At 37.7% G+C, this 18,759-nt stretch overlaps 2 protein-coding genes and 1 pseudogene across 6 annotated transcripts in view; 1 reads left to right on the top strand and 2 right to left on the bottom strand.

The window, feature by feature from the left end:
* LOC112829096 (uncharacterized) overlaps positions 1–18,759 on the top strand; it is a 31,229-nt gene that overhangs the window by 879 nt on the left and 11,591 nt on the right. Inside the window, exons 1-4 of one of the 3 annotated variants that reach the window (XR_012381869.1) lie at positions 1,189–1,306; positions 13,146–13,315; positions 14,221–15,565; positions 16,386–16,934. Coding sequence is in view for 2 of the 3 variants with exons in the window: in XM_073904883.1 (XP_073760984.1) it covers positions 92–99; positions 13,252–13,315; positions 14,221–14,333 (185 nt within the window). In the remaining variant the exon portion in view is untranslated. Of the gene's footprint in view, positions 1–68; positions 100–1,188; positions 1,307–13,145; positions 13,316–14,220; positions 15,566–16,385; positions 16,935–18,759 lie in introns of those variants that run through there. The other 2 variants (XM_073904883.1, XM_073904884.1) reach the window with 2 other exon arrangements.
* Positions 7,801–8,245, bottom strand: LOC112829170 (small ribosomal subunit protein eS12-like; annotated as a pseudogene).
* TSG101 (tumor susceptibility 101) overlaps positions 17,347–18,759 on the bottom strand; it is a 41,817-nt gene continuing 40,404 nt past the window's right edge. For all 3 annotated transcript variants that reach the window (XM_025878458.2, XM_073904881.1, XM_073904882.1), the window contains one exon: positions 17,347–17,685. In XM_025878458.2, the coding sequence (XP_025734243.1) occupies positions 17,596–17,685 (90 nt within the window). In that variant the 3' untranslated portion in view covers positions 17,347–17,595. The remainder of the gene's footprint in view (positions 17,686–18,759) is intronic.

The raw sequence follows: 18,759 nt of genomic DNA, 5'->3' as shown, positions 1-18,759 counted from the left end.
AAAACAATATACTTGATATATGTTATCCAATAAAATCCCAAAAAGTAATTATTAGGTCTGTTTTACAGAAGGAGAAAAAAAGGCAGGTTGCATGAATAGGTAAGTATAGAGATAATATGTACAGAAAACCTTGAAGTAGAAGATTTCTTTACTATCTTGCTTTGATAGGGAGGGATTGGGCCCTATCCATAAAAAGAAAGTAATAGCCACAAGCTCCTAGAACTTGAATTCTCTGATGCTGACAACTATAGCATTTGTATGTCTTAGAAAATGTGGTGCATTTTCTACAAAGTCCCAGGTTAAGGCTCACTTTGATCTCTTCCTCTCCTGGCCCTAGCCTTGGCAACTTCTTTCATTCAAGGAGGTGGTGATACTTTTTTTTTTTTTTTAAGATTTATTTATTTATTTGAGAGCGAGAGAGTGTGTAAGAGTGTGAGTGGCCGGGGGCGGGGGCAGAAGCAGAGGGAGAGAAAGAATCCCAACGCAGAGGGTGGAGCCCGACTCAGGGCTCCATCCCAGGACCCTGAGATCATGACCAGAGCCCAAATCAAGATTCAGGTGCTCAACCAACTGAGCCACCCAGGTGCCCCAAGGAGGTGGTGATATCTTAAATAGCTCCTTGCTGATAAGGAATTATTACTTCATCGGCAGAAATTTATGGTACAAGTGTAGTAAAGAAACGGCAATGTTTTTGAAAATTACTGAATTATACCACAATACATAAACTTTCACTACTATAATGTGATATCTATGAGGGCAGGAATCTTTATTCCGTTTACTGCTGTATCCCAAGTCTAGTACCATGCCTAGTGTAATAGACAGTAGCTGAATGAAAGAATGAAAGCCAAATGCATGTTAAGAGGGAGAAAGTACTGGATAGCAAATGCAGAGAGTGGATATTCTACCCACTTTCATTTTTATAAATATGGAAAGTGTCCAGAGAGATTGAGTTAAAATACTTTTATATAGACTTCATTTTTTGACCTTATTTTTTTAATAACAGTTTTAGATTTACAGAAAAATTAAAAAGGTAAGTACAGAGTTCTATCTTTACCTCACATCCAGTTATTTACATCATATGGTATAGTTGTCATAATTAATGAACCAACATCTGTACGTTATCATTAACTAAAATCCATATATTCAGATTTCCTTAATTTTTACCTAATGCCCTTTTTTTCTGTTCCAGGATCCCATCAAGGATACCACATTACACTTAGTAATCATGTCTCCTTAGGCTCCTCTAGACGGACAGTTTCTTAGACTTTGTTTTTGATGACTGGGAGTTTTGAGGACTACTAGTCAGGTATTTTGTAGAATGCCCCTCTATTGGAATTTGGTGTTTTTCTCATGGTTAGATGGGTTATGGATTTTTGGGAGAAAGACACAGATTTAAAGTGGCATTTTCATCACATCATAACCAGAGTACCTACTGTAAACATGATTTATCATGGTTGATGTTGACCTCAGTCACCTGGCTGAGATAGTATTAGGTTTCTCTACTTAAAGTTACTCTTTTTTCCCCCCTTTCCATACTATGCTCTTTGGAAGGAAGTCTATGTATAGCCCACACTTAAAGAGGTAGGGAGTTATGCTTCCTCTGAGAGTGGAATGTCTACATAAATTATTTGGAATTCTGCATGGGAGATTTGTTTCTTCCACGCTATTCATTTGTAAATATTAGTATGGATTCATGGATTTTATATTTTGGGTTATAATCCAATGTGTCTTCATTGATTTTGTTTCTCACATTGTTCCATCTTTGGCCACTGGAAGCTTATTCAGTTGACTACTGTGTGCCTTTGACATACCCCATCGACATAAGGCTTTTGTTTTGTTTTGAGCACTTCCTTACTTTTTAGCACTGTTTTAGCTTCTTCATCTAGTATATTTTCTGCTCCAGGACCAAATCAGCCTTTTTTCCAAGGATCCCTAGCTCCTGTTACTGGAGAATGGTACTATATAAACCAAGATCTGGGTGCTGAGCGTGCTCATTGTTACTGGGGTAACAGTACATTTTAAAAATTAGCTTTTCAAAGATAATTTTATTGATACTGTATAAATCTGCTATATACTACTCCAATCACTGAATAATTCAGAGTATTCAGAAAGCATTGGCATCTCATTAAGCAACAGCATTTCCCTCGTGATACAGTTTAGACTTCTAATCAGTTATGATGTAGTTTAAAATTTAAAGTGCTTGACTTTAGATTTCTATTAATTAGAATAAAGTAAAATATCCAACAATATAAGTTGGACATAGGCTTAAATTGTAGATGCTTGATTATTTATAAGTACTAGAACAGTCATTTTTGTCAGTGAAAATTTTATTTGAAATTCATAAAAATTTGTAGTTATTTAAAACATTTTTTTCAAAAAATAATACATTCACAGGATTACAAAATAAAAGTAATAAAAACAGATATACCTGGCGAAGTATATATTTCACCTAGTTTCCATCCAGTCTTTCCTCCAACGTCTGCTATAGGCACCTGTTTAAATTAGTTTCTTGTGTATCTTCAGGTGTTTCTTTTGCAAATACAAATACGTTATTTTCCCTCCTTTCTTACGTAGCGTGCTAGAAATAATAGTACTGATTAGTTTTTGCAGGTAAGACTGCCTGATTATAGAGCTATAAAATTTTAGAGTTGGAAGGGGCCTTATATTTTAATCCATTTATTTAAAAAACTTATTGAGCTCCTATGTGCTAGGTTGGTGCGAAGCATCACAGTGGAGATGAATAAACACTTCCTATTCTCAAGGAGCTCATAGTCTGATGAGAAATTCCTTCTACAGAATCCCTGCTTTGTCACTGTGCAGCCTCAGCTTAAAGAGGTGTTCACTACCTTCAGAGACTCTTCTATTTATTAAACAATTTCTGTTGTTTTCCTAACTGTGAACTGAAACTTTCCTTGTAACTTGTATCTCTTCTGGTTTGGACTTTTATATCATTAAATGTTGAACATACTTTGTCTCCTTTGAGTCTAATAACGCATAAAGTAAACATAGATTGACAGTATAAGAATTTTCTTTCATTCTCCACTTAATTAAGAGGCTTACTCCCTCCCCCTGCTTTTGACTAATTTATTTTAGTGTTTGAGTGATGAACTTGCCTTTGTGGATGTTGATGAAGGCAAATTGGTGAGACAGTGGATCTTCAACATGGCAGCCCTTTCATGAAAATGCCAAACTTTGTTTCTAGCGAAGATTAATGGCATAGTTAAGTACTATAATTATTCTAATGCTACATGAATAAATAAGAAAATCATATCTTTGTCTCCCTTTATGAAGACTTCCTCAGTTCTTCCTTTTTTTTTTTTTAAGATTTATTTATTTGAGAGAGAGAGAGAGCACGCGTCTACGTCCAAGCGTGAGCAGGGGGAGGGATTGAGGGAGAGGGAGGGAGAGAGAATTTCAAGCTGTCTCCTTGCTGAGCATGGAGCCTGACATGGGGCTTGACCTCACAACCCTGAGATCAGGACCTGAGCCAAAATCAAGAGTCGGACGCTCAACCAACTGAGCCACCCAGGTGCCTCTTCCTCAGTTCTTACAAAGTTGGTTGCTCCCTGTACACTCATAACATCTTGTTCAGATTTCATTAGGTTTTACTTCCATTTGTTCTCAGGGTTTCCTACAGCACCAGACTGATTTCCGGTGAGCAGCAGTAATAGTAGTTATCATAACAGTTATCGTTAATCGATTGTTGTTGTGCCAGACACTTGTGCCAGAGCTAAGCACTTTATGTCTATTATTTAATCCTTAGCACAACTCTGTGAGGTTTTACAGATGATGCATCTGTGAACTGGAGTTAAAGTGGAGTAAGGGTTTGAACTCAGTTCTATTTGACTCAAAAACCTAAGTTCTTTTTTTTTTTTAAGGATTTTATTTATCTGAGAGAGAATGAGTGAGCACGAGTGGGGAGAGGAGCAAAGGGAGAGGGGGAAGCAGACTCCCACCCGAGCAGGGAGCCCGATGTGGGGCTCGATGTGGGACCTGATCCCAGGACTCTGGGATCATGACCTAAGGCAGACCATTAACAAACTGAGACAGATGATTAACTGACTGAGCCACCCAGGCACCCCCATTAGGAGGTTTTTAAAAAATGTACAAGGAAAACTTCAGTAAGTTTAGTAAAACTTAGTGACAATTCCTGAATCTAAAAGAGTGCTTTGGGCATAGTAGATCTAAAAAAACCCCACTCTTTAGTAAACACAGTGTGGTGATTGAACCTAACAGGAAGGGTGTACTTAAATGTCCGATGTTTTCTTCCATAATATATTTTCTATTCAAATCTTTCCCCAGATTACCTTGTCACTGCAAACTCCAACATAGTGATTATCACAGCAGATGCATGCCAGATAAAAGGAGAAACACCTTGATTTAGTCTAGCAAAATGTGTCCATGTTTAAATTAATTATTCCCAGTATTATCCAATATAGTTCATGCTGCAAACTGATTTTTTGTTTCCAATCCATGTCAGCTTTTTTTGATTGTTCACTGAAGAATTTTTGTGGGGTTGGGTCTAGTAACTTGATAGAAAAAAATATTTTTTTAAACATACTTATTTTTTTTGGAGAGAGGGAGAGAGCGTGAATAAGGGGAGGGGAGAGGGAGAGGGAGAGGGAGAGGGAGAATCCTGGAGCAGACTTCCCACTGAGCAAGAAGCTTGACCCACAGCTGGATCGCAGGACCCTGAGATCATGACCTGAGCAGAAATAAAGAGTCAGCTGCTTAACTGACTGAGCCACCCAGGGGCCCCGAGAAAAATATTTAAATTCTAAACTGATGTAATAACCAGAATGTGTTCTGATTTTGTTAAAGTAACGTATTCTGCACAGTTGTAATCAATGTGTATGTACTGTAATGAAGATTTCCTTAAACACTAGCACATATGAAAGCATAATTTGCTTAATCATGACTTTTGAAGTTTACATTCTAAAGGTTTTCATATCTGAGCTGTTTTCCAGATTATTGAGGGTGCAGAAGTGAAAGTAGCACTCTAGTTTACTGCCTGACTTTCCAGAATTGTACAACTCCTCACTGGTGCATGACTAAAGTGGACAAATTCAAGATATGTTTTGGAGATCAAATGTGCAGGACTGCTGATTGTATGTAGTGAGGGACAGGAAGGAATAAAAAATTACTTCTAGATTTTTTTTCCTTGAGCAACTAATTGGATGGTGGCTCCATTTCCCCGGGTTGGATGCTTTCAAGGGGTGGGAGTCAGTGAGGGAAGTAGGAGAGGTTGTTGGGTTTAGGGGAGAAAAATCAAGACTTCCAATTGAGACATGTTAAAGTCCAGATATCTGAAGACATTCAGAAAGAAATATCAAACAGCTGAGTCTGGAGCTCAGAAATCTGGGCTGGGATATTCAGTCAAATTACTGTATTTTAAAGTCATTTGGAATAGGTTTTGTCTGCAGGTAGGACAAAACTGAGTACACGATTACGTTTATTCATTTCAATTTTGGTATCGGGGATTTTATTTTATTTATTAAAGATTTTATTTGAGAGCATGAGAGAGCATTTACAAGCAGGGGGAGGGGCAGAGGCAGAGGGAGAAGCAGCCTCCCCGCCGAGCAGGGAGCCCGATGTGGGGCTCGGTCCCAGGGCCTCGAGATCACGACCTGAGCCAAAGGCAGACGCTTAACCGACGGAGCCACCCAGGTGCCCCGAGGAACTGCTATTTAAATTTTGATATTTTTTTGTTTTACAATTTTATTAAATATCTGCATGGCTACAAGAAGTCTAGCTTCTATCTCTGTCCTCTTCTCCCTTTAGCCTCCATTTTTAAATTAAGTAGCCATTGAAAATCTTTATTGTTTATAAAACGTTTTTTGTTTCTATGTGCACTTTTCTCCATCCTTTTTTTTTTTTAATTTTATTTGCATACTCTCCACACCGGTGTGGGCTCAAACACACAACCTCGAGATAAAGAGTTGCACGCTCCTCCAACTGAGCCAGCTAGGAGCCCCTCGTCCTCTTCTGTAGTTTAATAACATCACGAAGATCACTCCATAGTAGTTCGATATGTGTCAGTTACTGTGGCTTTGTGGTAAGTTTTGAAATTAGGAGGTGTTAACTCCTCCAGCTTTGTTCTTTCCAAGATTGTTTTGGCTTTTCTGAATCCTTTGCATTTCCACATGAATTTTAGAACCAGCTTGTCAATTTCTGCAAAAAAGCCTGCAGAGATTTTGATAAAGAGTACAATGAATCTGTAGACGGGTTTTGGTAGTATTTCCATCTTGACAATACTAAGTCTTCTGACCGATGTCTGTGGGATATCTTCCCATTTATTTATTTAGGACTTCTCTAATTATTTTCAGCAATGTTTTATAGTTTTCAGTCTACAAATCTTCCACTTTTTTAGATTTTTAGATTAGTAGACTTTAGATAGAAGTTTCTTAGAATTTTCTGTATACAAGATCATGTCTGTGAATATAGTTTCATTTTTCCCTTCTACTCTGAATGGCTTTTCTTTCTTTTTTGCATAATTGCCTTGGCTAAAACCGTTAATACAGTATTGCATAAACGTGGTGAGAGTGGGCATCCTTACCTTAGTTCCCAATTTAAGGACAATGTTAACTGTATGTTTTTCATAGATGCTCTTTATTATATTATGGACATTCTCTTCTATTCCTAGTTTGTTGAGGGTTTTTACCATGAATGGGTGTTGGATTTTGTCAAATGCTTTTTTTTTTTTTAAGATTTAATTTACTTACTTGAGAGAGAGAGAACGAGCCGGGGGTGTGGAGGGGCAGAGGGAGAGGGAGAAGCAGATTCCCCGCTGAGCAGGGAGCCTGACCCAGGGCTCGATTCCAGGACCCTGGCTGCCAAAGGCAGACACTTAACCTACTGAGCTACCCAGATGCCCCTGTCAAATGCTTTTTGTCTCTTGAGACACTCTTTTTTTGTTTTTACTTTATTAATGTGTTACACCAATTGGTTTTTGGATGTTAAGCCAATTCTGGGATAAATTTCCCTAGTCATTATGTGTAATCTATTTTACCCCTGTTGGATTTAGTTTGCTAACATTTTGTTGAGGATGTTCATATTTATATTCTTGAGGGAAAATGTTTTTCCAGAGGGGTCTTTGTCTACCTTTGGGTAACAATGTCCTCATAGAATGAGTAGTGAAGTGTTCCTTCTTCCATTCTGGAAGAGTTTGTGAAGGACTGGTATTGTTTGAATGTTTAGTAGAATTCCCTAGTGAAGGCTTTGCTTTTGGGAAGATTTCCCAATTACTGATTTAATCTCTTTTTCTTGTATGTCTATTCAGATTTTCATTTGAGTAGTTTTAGTAGTTTCTGTCTTTCCAGGAATTTACCTATTTATGTAAATTATCTAATTTGTTGGCTCATAGTTCATACTATTCCCATATTATCTTATTCCTCTGAAGTCAATAGTGATGATCCCCTCTTTCATTCCTGATTTTAGTAATTTGAGTCCTTCTTTTTCTTGGTCAGTCTAGCTTGGCTGGACAAGGTTTTCCAATTTTGTTGATCTTCTCAAAGAACCCATTTGTGATGTCATTAATTTTCTCTGTTGACTTTCTATTTAGCTTCACTTTTATTTGCACCCTAATCTTCATTATCTTTTCTTCTCTTCCCTTTGGGTTTAGTGTGCTCTTCTTTTTCTTATGTTTTAAAATAGAAGGTTAGGTTATTGATTTGAAATTTTTTGTTTTGTAGTGGGCATTTATGGGTATTGATTTTCCTTTAAGCTCAGAGAAGCTGCACCCCATAAATTTTGGTATATAGTGTTTTTGTTTCTTTTGTCTCAGGTATTTTTAAATTTCTCTTAAGATATTTTTTTCTCTTTTGAGGAGCAAGAGCCAAGTTTTTTATTTCTTTTCTTGCATCCAAAGTACTCCTTGATGACATCGTTAGCCTGAGATTCTATGCCATAGTCCTTAACCACCACACAACAGCAACTGGTCACTTTACGGAGTTTTTCCCTCTGTCAGTTTTACAGATGCCTACTCATTCCCCTAGTTTCTTATTGTTGTCAAACCTTAATTAGGTTAATTTGGTGCTCAGCACAAAGGAGCTTCACCAGCTTGACGTACATAGGCTCATCACATTTGGATGAAACACACAAAGATGGGCTTGGTGCTTCTCTAAGGCTTTGGCATCTTCATTAATTCCACATGTTAGGCCATTGTGGATGAGGGCGTCTTCAGCACCTCTGGTGAAGCCATAGGAACGTCCACTACCCCTCTGGCAGCAGTGCCTTCCTGGGCCATGGCACTAGGTTATGGGATACGGCACCTGAGCCTCTGCCTCTGTATAACTTGGCAGGGGGAGGAAGAGTCTCTTCAGATTTTGTTTTGAACCACTTGTTACTTAAGGGGAACGTGTTGTTTTTCAAATACTTGTGAATTTTTCTGATTTCCTTATGTTGTTGATTTCAAATGTCTGTTCCAGTATAAGAATATACTTTGTAATTCAACTCTCTTAAACTTGTTGAGATTTATTTTGTGGCCTCAGCATGGACAAGATTGCATGTGCCCTTGAGAATGTATATTCTGCTGTTGGGGTTCTGTGTAACTTGGTTCTAACTGGTTGGTAGTATTTGGTTGTTAGGTCTTCCGTGTCCTTGCTGATTACCTGAGTAGTTCTGTCCATAATCAAGAGTGGGATGTCGAAGTTTTCAATTTTTGTTATTGAATTGTTTACTTTTTCCTTCAGTTTTGTCAGTTTTGCTTTATGTATTTTAGGGGCCTATAACTGTTATAACTTACTGATGAATTACTTTTTATTATTTTAAAATATCCCTCTTTGTTTCTAGTAACTTTAAAAAAATTTGACATTAATAGAACTACTCAGGCTCACATTTGTATGGTGTATAATTTTCCATCCTTTTACTTTCAACCTATTTATATCTTTATTTTTTGTTTTATTTTTATTTTAATTCCAGTGTAGTTAACAGTGTTATATTTGTTTCATATGCTATTTGTATCTTTAAATTTACAGTGCGACTCTTCCACAGAACAATATAATTAGATCTTGTTTTATTCAGTTCGAAAAACTCTGTCTTTTGAATGGATTATTTATTCACATTGAATATTTTTATTGATATGTTTGGATTTATTTTGGCCATTTTTCTCTTTGTTTTCTATGTGTCTTATATCTTCTTTTGTTCCTCAGTTTCTCCTTTACTGAACTTTTTGCATTAAGGGGATATTTTCTGAAGTACCATTTTAATTCCTTTATTTGTTTTTAACTATGGGTTTTGAGGGTTTTTGTTTTTTAGTGGTTGCTCTTGGGGTTACAATATACAGCTCAACATACCATGATCTACTTCACATTTTTGCACATTTAATTCCAATGAAATATAGAAACTCTGCTCCATTATAGTATTAGCTCCTCACTGACTTTTGTGCTATTATTTTATATATTATGTTTATATAACAAAATCAACAATACAGTGTTAACAATTATTGCTTTATATATATAATCTTGTGTCTTTTGTAGAAGCTAAGAAGAAAATATACATTTATTAAGTTTTTTATATTAACCTTAATTTTTCATTTCTGGTATTCTTTATTTCTTCATCTAGATTTGAGTTATTTTCTGGTGTCACTTCCTTGCTCTACTCGAGCTTCTTTCTCTTCTCCCTCCCCTGGGTTGTTATTGTCAAATACCTTTTATCTCTATATCTTGTAGGCCCAATAATTAAATTTTATAGATAAATGTTTTATGCAGTTTTAAATAAGGGTGTGTATGTATACACACATTTTTATATATAAATTGTATTTATAATTATATTTTATATATAAGATATATATTATAAAAAATTATGTACATATAAGTTATAGTTTTGTTTTTGTTTTTACAGTTGCTACGTATCACTGTTACCGGTGCTCTTTAGTTCTTCATTTCAGTTCGAATTGCTGCCTGGTATCACTTCCTTCCAGCCTGAATAACTTCTTTTAGTATTTCTTGTGCAGGGCGGCAGTGCTAGCAGGGAATTCTTTTTATTCGGGAATGTCTCTGTTTTGCCTTCAGTTTGGAAACAGAGATTTGCTAGGTCGGGAATTCTTGGTGGAGTTTCTCTGACAGTGCTGTGAATGTCATTCAGCTGTCTTCCAGCCTCCACTGCTCCAGATGAGAAGTCAGCCGTTCACTTATTTTGGGGCCCTTGTATGCAGTAAGTCTGGTTTCCCTTGCTCTCTCCAGTATTTCTCTTTGACTTTTGACAGTTTGACTATAATGTGTCTTAAGTGAGAATCTCAGTTTATCTTACTTGGAGTTCTGGAAGTTTCTTGGGTGTGCAGATAAATGTTTTATCAATTGGGGAAGTTTCAGCCGTTATTTCTTCAAATAACTGTTGTGCCTCTTACCCTCCTCTTTCTGGTATTACTGTAATGCGTATGTTGGTGTGTTTAATGGTGTCTCACATGTCTCTGTTCTTTTTCTGTTCTTTAATTTCAGTAGTTCATGGATTATCAAACATTTTCTCTTAGATAATTTTACCATCTCCAAATAAAGACTTGTTTATTCTTAAGACCTTTATCTTTTTCCTGCCCTGTTGCGTTAGCTAAGAGGATCTCCAGTACAGTGTTAAATAGATAACACTGGTAGTGGGTATTCTTGTCTTGTTCCTGACTTTTAATGAAAATGCTTCTAATTTTTCTTCATTATGTATAATGTTTGTTTTGGATTTTCACAGATATCTTTTTGAGGTTAAGGAAGTTTCCGGCTTTTCCTAGGTTGTTGAGTTTTCTTTTTTTAAACCCTAAATGGGCTTGGAATTTCATAATTTTTTTCTACAATTCAAATAATCATATGTCTTTTCCTTTAAATCTCATGTGGTATATTAATAGATTTTCTGATACTGAACTGTCTTTGCATTTCTGGGGTAAACTCTACTTGGTCATAAAGTATTTTCAAAGACCCCACTTAATTATATTTGTCATTTAGTACTTGTTGGCATCTATGTAAATAAGTGATATGGGTTTATTATTTTTCTTGTGGTCTTTGCTTAATTTTAATATCAGGGTTTTACTATTCCTACCAAAATCTTTTTGTTATCAAGTAAAAAACAGGTTGCATGAGAGAAGAATGAACTGTTCCTTGAAGTTTTGATAAAACTCATCTGTAAAACAATTTGAAATGGTGCGGGGATAGATTTTGAATAGCTCATTAATGTATATTTGTTTATTCAGATTTTCCATTTCTTTAGTCATTTTAGGAAGTTTTCTAGACTTGATCATTTCATCTAAGTTTTTAAATGTACTGGCGTGTATTTCATATTTTACGAGTTGTATCCCCCTCTCCCCCCGCCGCAATCATGCCTCCCAGCCTCAAGGTCATACCTTATGACTTTTTGAACTTCTCTGTGGTTACTTCTGTTTCCTAATATTATTTGTTTGGGACATTGCCCTTTCCCCTCCTAGTTTTGCTAAATATTTTTCTAATTTTAAGTTCTCCTCTCCCCAACAACTAGCTTTCTATTTTATTGATACTGTTTTTTAATCCTAGTATAGTCTGTTCTTTACTTCTTTTTACTTTATGATTAATAACTCCTGTCATTGATTTTATTTTTGTTTTAAAGAGGCATTTGAGAATATAAATTTACCAGTAGGTCCTTTTTTGGGAGGTTTCTGTGGTATTTTCATTGTTACTTTTAGGGTTAACATCAGCTCTTTGAAATCTAGTAAGGCTTAGTTTGCAATCTAGTTAATTATAAATGTTCCTTATGTATTTAAGGGAAAAAACAACTTTATTGGGCATGATGATTTTTCTGTATTCTATATAAATATTTACTTTTACTAAGTTATTACTAATTTCTACTGATTTTTAATTATTACTGACTTGGGTATATTAAAAATTTCCATTGATTATGAATCAGATTCACCTTGGAATTCCCAATTTTTCTTCATATATTCTGAGGCCATTTTATTGGTTGCTTCTGAGTTCATGATTATATGTTGTTGGATTGTTTCATATACTATGTAGTATCTCTATCCCTATTGCTTCTTTGTTGAAAATCCCATTTTTGCTATTACCACAGCTACACTGACCTTCTTTTGGCTTATAGTTACCACTTTTTAAATTCAGTAAGAAAATTCTGATAAAGCTAATAATTTAAAATAGTTCACACATCCAAACCATCAGGCTATACCAAAAAGTTTTCCTTTGCCTACTGGGACTAAAGCCTGATTGTGTTTTGCTCAACAATGATATTCTAAGATCTAGGCTTGTTTCTGTTCCCACCTTATCTCAGCTTTTTGCTTTAAATGGGTTATTCTCTGAGAAAACTATCATATAAAAGACTTGATAAGGGAGCATTCGTTTACTTATGTTTATAATTTTTTTTTTTTAAGATGGGGAGAGAGGTGTGGGGCAGAGGGAGTCAGAGAATCTCAAGCGGGCAACACTCCCAGTGTAGAGCCTGACCTGGGGCTCGATCCCATGAGCCTGAGATCATGACCTGAGCTGGAATCAAGAGTCAGATGCTGGGGCACCTGGGTGGCTTAGTCAGTTAAGTGTCTGCCTCCGGCTCAGGTCCTGAACTCAGGGTCCTGGGATCGAGCCCCGCATTGGGCTCCCTGCTCAGCGGGGAGCCTGCTTCTCCCTCCCTCTGCCTGCCGCTCTCCCTGCTTGTGCTGTCAAATAAGTAAAATCTTTTTTAAAAAAAAGGAGGCAGATGCTTAACCGACTGAGCCACCTAGGCACCCGTTTCTCAAAATTTTTTATGGAGTGAACCTACTACTGTGTTTTGCACAAAGACTATGCAAGATAGCAACAAAAAGGTTTTTCATTATTAATTTTTTAAAAAGATTTTATTTATTCATGAGAGACAGAGCGAGAGAGAGAGAGAGAGGCAGAGGGAGAAGCAGGCTCCCGCGGAGCAGGGAGCCCGATGCGGGACTCGATCCCAGGACCCCGGGATTATGACCTGAGCCAAAGGCAGACGCTTAACCATCTGAGCCACCCAGGAGCCCTCATAATTTATTTCTATTGGGTAGATATTGTTGGAATTGTGGTATAGTTGGACTTGATAAAGAACCATGTTTTTTTTTTCTCCCATAAAACATCAGATTTACCAGTTTTAGATAAACCTAAAAAATGTATCATGTTAGATAAAAACATTTTCTGACATGAACTTATTTTCTGACAAGAACTTTTTCTTCTCAGTGGATATCTTAACCTACATAGCCTGGAAGTTGAGTGCGTTTCCCAAAAACCATGTTATTGGTAGTGGCTGTAATCTGGACACTGCCCGTTTCTGTTTCTTGGGCAGAGGCTTGGTATCCATTCTGAAAGCTGTCATGGGTTGGTCCTGGGAGAGCATGGAGACTCGAGCGGTAAGCCTGAAAGAACCACTGAACTGTGCATTCTCTGAAATATATTTAGACGTTATTGACCATACAGATATTTCATCATAAGGTAAAATAGCTCCTGAGTGGGGGAAAAAGGACTTACTCCCTTCTAGACCCTTTTAATAGTGGATTTAAGCACATTTTAATAATCTACCAGAAAAACTCACAGATTTGAAAAAGGTGAGAATGTTACTGTAATCCTACATATGGATGATTAAAAGACTTTCTTAATGCAGCACTAAGTAACATGATATAGTTTATATTTAACTTGGGACACTCTAGAAAGTTCAGTGCTGTAATCCAAGTAACAAAATTTTTTAAAAAAAATTTAGAGTGAGAGTGAGAGCTTGAGCACAGGGGTAAAGGGCAGAGGGAGGTGGAGAAAGAAACCCAAGCGGACTCCGTGCTGAGTGCAGAGCCCGACGCAGGGCTCGATCTCACGACCCTGGGATCACTACCTGAGCCGAAATCAAGAGTCGGACACCACACCGATTGTGCCACCCAGGCGCCCCACAGATTCTTTATATTAAATGGAGAACATTAAAGGGGAGAGGACGGGTGCTGTGGTGATGGTAGTCCTTTTTTCTGTAGTTTTTTCTAAGAACCCTTGAAATCCATTCATATAAAGGTTAAAACTTATCTATAGTTGAAAGTTTAAAACTGTCACTTTCTTGTGTGGAGAATCTCTGCCAAGAATTATGGGCCCTATCCCTGGAGAGATCTTAGTTTAGCGTACTTGGGGCAGGACTTAGACATCTGAATTTTCTGTTAGTTCTGTTGAACATTCCTATTTGAAAGACAGCGCAATTATAATAGTTTTGCTAAAGCTTAAAAAAATGCTGTTATATAATACCGTGTAATAAAAAGATTTTTTGGTGTCTTTTTCTTAGTTCCTGTGTGGAGTGAACATTGCTGGGGTCTCTCCGAAGGACCTGAACTTAGATATAGGAACTGATAAAGATCCTGAGCAGTGGGAAAACGTCCACAGAGAACTAGTTGCCAGGTAGTATGTTCGTTTTGCATTTTCAGTCCCTGGAAGTTAGACGTGAGCCTGAATTCTGCCAGGGGGATGAAATTAGCTCAGCTCCATTAAGTATACATTGTTTTATTTCCCAAACTTTTCATTAGTTCACCAAATTATAAATTCTTAAGCAGTCAGGGACTGAGTCTGTCTCACTCCTTGCTGAGCCTAACCCTAAACACAGCAGGCACTCACTTGCTGACTGACAATATATTCTTTGTTACTGGTAAAATTGATTTCATATTAATTTCTCTATCTCTATACTTACCCTCATCACTGTTTACCTTAAATAACCAACTGATGTAAGAAATTTCTAGGGGAGGCCGGAAGTACTCGGGGAGGGCCGAGCAGTCGGACCGGCTGCTGAGACGAACGCTTCACTGGGGCAGTCTCCGCATATCATGGGGAGATAGACGCTGCTGCCTTTGATTGGCCTTGGTCCTCACAGCTCCAAAAAGAAACAGGATCTCGATAAGCTCTATGAGCTGAAGTCCAAAGCTTGGCAGATTATGAACCAGTTTGGCCCCTCAGCCCTAATCAACCTCTCCAATTTCTCATCCACAAAACCAGAACCAGCCAGCACCCCTCCACAAGGCTCCATGGCCAATAGCACTACAGTGGTAAAGATACCGGGTACTCCTGGGACAGGAGGGCGTCTCAGCCCTCTGAAGAAATCCGACCCTACAAAAAGGCTTGCACCACAGAGGCCCACGAACAGAGAATGGCACTGATCCGGAAAACAACCAAGAAATAACACACGGGAAGGTCAGGCAATGGACAACAATGTATTTGGAGATATTTGAGCTGAGACCTCAGACATCTCATCCTTGGATTTTTTTTTTAATGCTTTACAGAGAAGCATATATTTTTTATTAACAGTGCAGCAATATCTATAATGACTGAGAGGATCTGCCAAAAGAATAAAGCCTCCTACCCCCCCCCCCCAAAAAAAAATTTCTAGGGGACATTATTGATGGAAACATTTCAGTTTTGTGGCATTGTCCAGATAAGCTCCCACAAAATAGATGTTCAATGACAATTATTTCTTCTAAAGTTAACTTAGGTCCATGATTTCTTCGAACTCCACAGTGGCTATGAGACAACTAAAAAGAAAGAATATACTTCTTGGGGGTGTTTCCCTATCTATAGCTGATTTAATGGAAAGTATTTTGAAGAATCTTAGGAGACTACATCCAGTTTCCACCATAAGTAAGGTAAGATGTTCATGTTTGAAAAATCATTTAACATTAACATATAAATTAGGGGTAAAAGAGCATTTGTGAGGAACAATTAATTTTTGAGGTTGATCTTGTGCAAGCATCTCTCTTCCTAAAAAGTCTAGTCTTTGCTGCTGAAGAGACAGAGAAAGGTGTGGTGTTGGTGGTAGAGGGACTTATCTTTGTAGACCTTTGTCCTGGTATTTATTACATTCAACTGCATAAAAGTAAGTTTTTTTGCATGTTTAACTCTACAAATAATCTGGTAACATTGGGAAACACTGTGGGTAGGTCTTGCTCCATTTTGAGTTGTTTTCTAAGAGTTCCAATTATGTCCAATGGAAAGACCTAACAAAGAAGCACTAGTTACAAAAGTATTAGCAGTTAGTCTCCTGGAGAAGGGGAAGTTGACGCCTGGGTAAGACTCCCCTGCTAGTCTGAATGTGACAGGCTAAAGCAAAATGGAATCAGATCATTGGGAATAAAGTCATAGGAATTTTGAAGTGATTCCCCAATAGGAAGTGATCTGGGGTAAGGAGATAGGAAAAGGAGAGTGGTTCCCAGCAAACATGGCCAGAGCCTGGGGCCCATCCGGAAAGATGGCTGGTGAATTTGAACAATGTGTCTTACCATCTGTTTTATATTGTTCTTTGTCCTGTTGGTCTATTTTTCTGCCATAATTCATACCACAAAGCTGTGAAATACTCATTCACTCAGCAACTGTTGTTTTGCATGTTGCAGACCTTTGTAGGAAGGAAAGGAAGGGAAGGAAAGGAAAGGAGAACGGAAGAAATAATTATTAAGCCTTTACTTTCAGGGCGTCTGTGGACTAAAAGAAGTATTCCTTAGTGCTCCTTGTGTCCTTGGAGAGAAGGGCATTACAGATCTCAAAGGTAAAGCTGATCCCTGAAGAGGAGGCTCGTTTGAAAAAGAGTGCAGAAACTCTTTGGGAAATTCAGAAGGCGCTCAAGCTTTAAAGTTGCTTAAGGCTTCCATTCTGAAGTTAAGGAAGGAGAGAGAGTAGTTACAGGATTAGATATGTCAAAATCTTGACTAAACTTGAATTCCTAAAAGTGGAAAAAGGGGGCAACAGTGACTTCTCTATTTAGCCCTCCAGCTGTTTGAGCATCCAGATGTTGGATACTTTGTTTTTACAATTCCTACGTGATTGCAGTTCTTGCCCATGTGTATGTGTTTATATATATATTTGCCATTTGGTTCAAAAGAATGAATGATGTGTGTATACTGTGTTTACAGAGATTCTGATTCTTTTTTCTGGCTGGCTGGTATGTTCACTGATAAACTATAAAAAGTTGAAACTTTCTCTACAATGTAAAAATGGATGTATACACAAAAATAAATGGTAGTTCCAATCCTAATACTAAATTAAACCTTGTTAGCTTTTATTCTAATTTTTTTAAGATTTTATTTTTTTAAGTAATCTCTACACCCAACGTGGGACTTGAATTTGCACGCTCCACGGACTTAGCCAGGCACCCCATTCGAATAATTTTTATAAAAGATCTAAACTGTATAAACCCTTCAGTGATGACTGAGACCAAGGTGGGCATTCTTTTCTTTCACAGAAAAAGTCATTCAAATCCCTCAATTTCAAATATTTCAAGTTAGATTTCTATGTGGTATATCCCATATTAAAGTTTATATGTTACAGAATAAATAATACTAATTTTTAACTTGATGGATATTATACTTTGTGAAATAAAAACCGAGCTTATTAAGATTTAATTTTTCCTAAAAATGTTCAATAAAGAGAAAAATTATGCAACAAATTTTATTTAGCATAGTCAGTCCCAACATTCAGCACAAAAAGTTTACAGAGGATAGAAAGTGCATTAATAAAAGCCAGTCTTTACCAAAAGAAAACGGAAAATATATTATTGATTCAAAATATTTTACACTCGAATGATAAACTGCAATAACTTATTCTGGGCACTACTGATAAGAGAAAGAAAGAGAAGAAAAGAACGCTTTAAGAAGAGCTCAATCTCCAGCTGATATCAGAGAAGTCAGTAGAGGTCACTGAGACCGGCAGTCTTTCTTGCTTTTTGCATTAGTGCCCTCAGCTGGAACTGTTTACGGGACAGAAGACGTACATGCTGGGAGGGGGGAAAAAGTTTCAACAGTTTAGAATGGATTTGACCCAGGCATGGAGTATCAAGACAGTTTGTAAACTAGATGGGATCTAAGAACCCTAAACTCATTATCAACCTTCCTTTGGAACCAATACTTTATGACATATGGCTTTTTAAACTCACTAGATTGATGCTGGTGGGTTGTGTAAGGAAAGTTACCTTCTGAGACCCTATAAAGGATTACGTTACAGGGAAAGCATGCCATTACAGGATCTGGCTCAGGAGTTTGAACTACATCTTGAGATAAACCAAGACACCAGGGAAACTTGAACTGTGATCCTATCAAAAGTTACATAAAACTTCAATAACTATGACTATCCCCAGTTGTCAAAAAGCAGGGAATGAGCAGCATAAGCCAGCTTTTGTCCCATGCCTAGCAACAGCATCTCTCTCTGGCCTCTCTGGGTGCACCTTTCCCTAAGCTCTGACACCCAAGCAGGGGACAGTATATAGAAAGGGAGTCTGGGGTCTCTGACTTATACCCAAACATTCATGTGCTTGCACCAGGCCCAAGACTGGTTTGGCCACTTAATCACAGTGAGACAGACAAGATGAGTAAGCGACCCGACCAGCCTTGCATGTTTACTGAAGCACCAGCAGCAGCGGATCAAATATCCAAAGGTGGCCACTATTATTTCTAAAACCATGCTCTTCGTGACCCAACAAAGAGTAGCCAGAACTGGCTCCCTGGATCCTCACGTTCTGTACAACGGCAGTAAGCCTGAACAACGTTCACTCAGAAGGGCTCTGGTACGAGCAGGACAGCTCAATACTTTGCAGGGCTGTTTGAGCTAGGAAAATGGGTCTAAAATTATGCAATTCTAAGAAAATTAAGAGGAAAAAAACAAAACAGAATCTCAAGTGGGTGGGGCAGTCAGCGATCTTAACTTAGATGGTGTATGACCTGAAAGAACCAGCGGAAATCTGATTGTTCCTCCCGACCCATGCAGGCACAGCAGTAAGACTGAAGAATTACATTCAGCTTCGTGCTGCCTGCGGGGTGGGGACTGCAGCCACTAGTGCACCTTCCTTCCCCCC

The sequence above is a fragment of the Callorhinus ursinus genome, unplaced genomic scaffold (genome assembly GCF_003265705.2).
Source record: "Callorhinus ursinus isolate GAN/ISIS: 27379988/994484 unplaced genomic scaffold, GSC_fseal_2.0 scaffold21, whole genome shotgun sequence".
Taxonomy (NCBI): Eukaryota; Metazoa; Chordata; class Mammalia; order Carnivora; family Otariidae; genus Callorhinus; species Callorhinus ursinus.
Note: the sequence above shows the minus strand (reverse complement) of the source record. Positions and strands in the feature narration are given on the sequence as shown.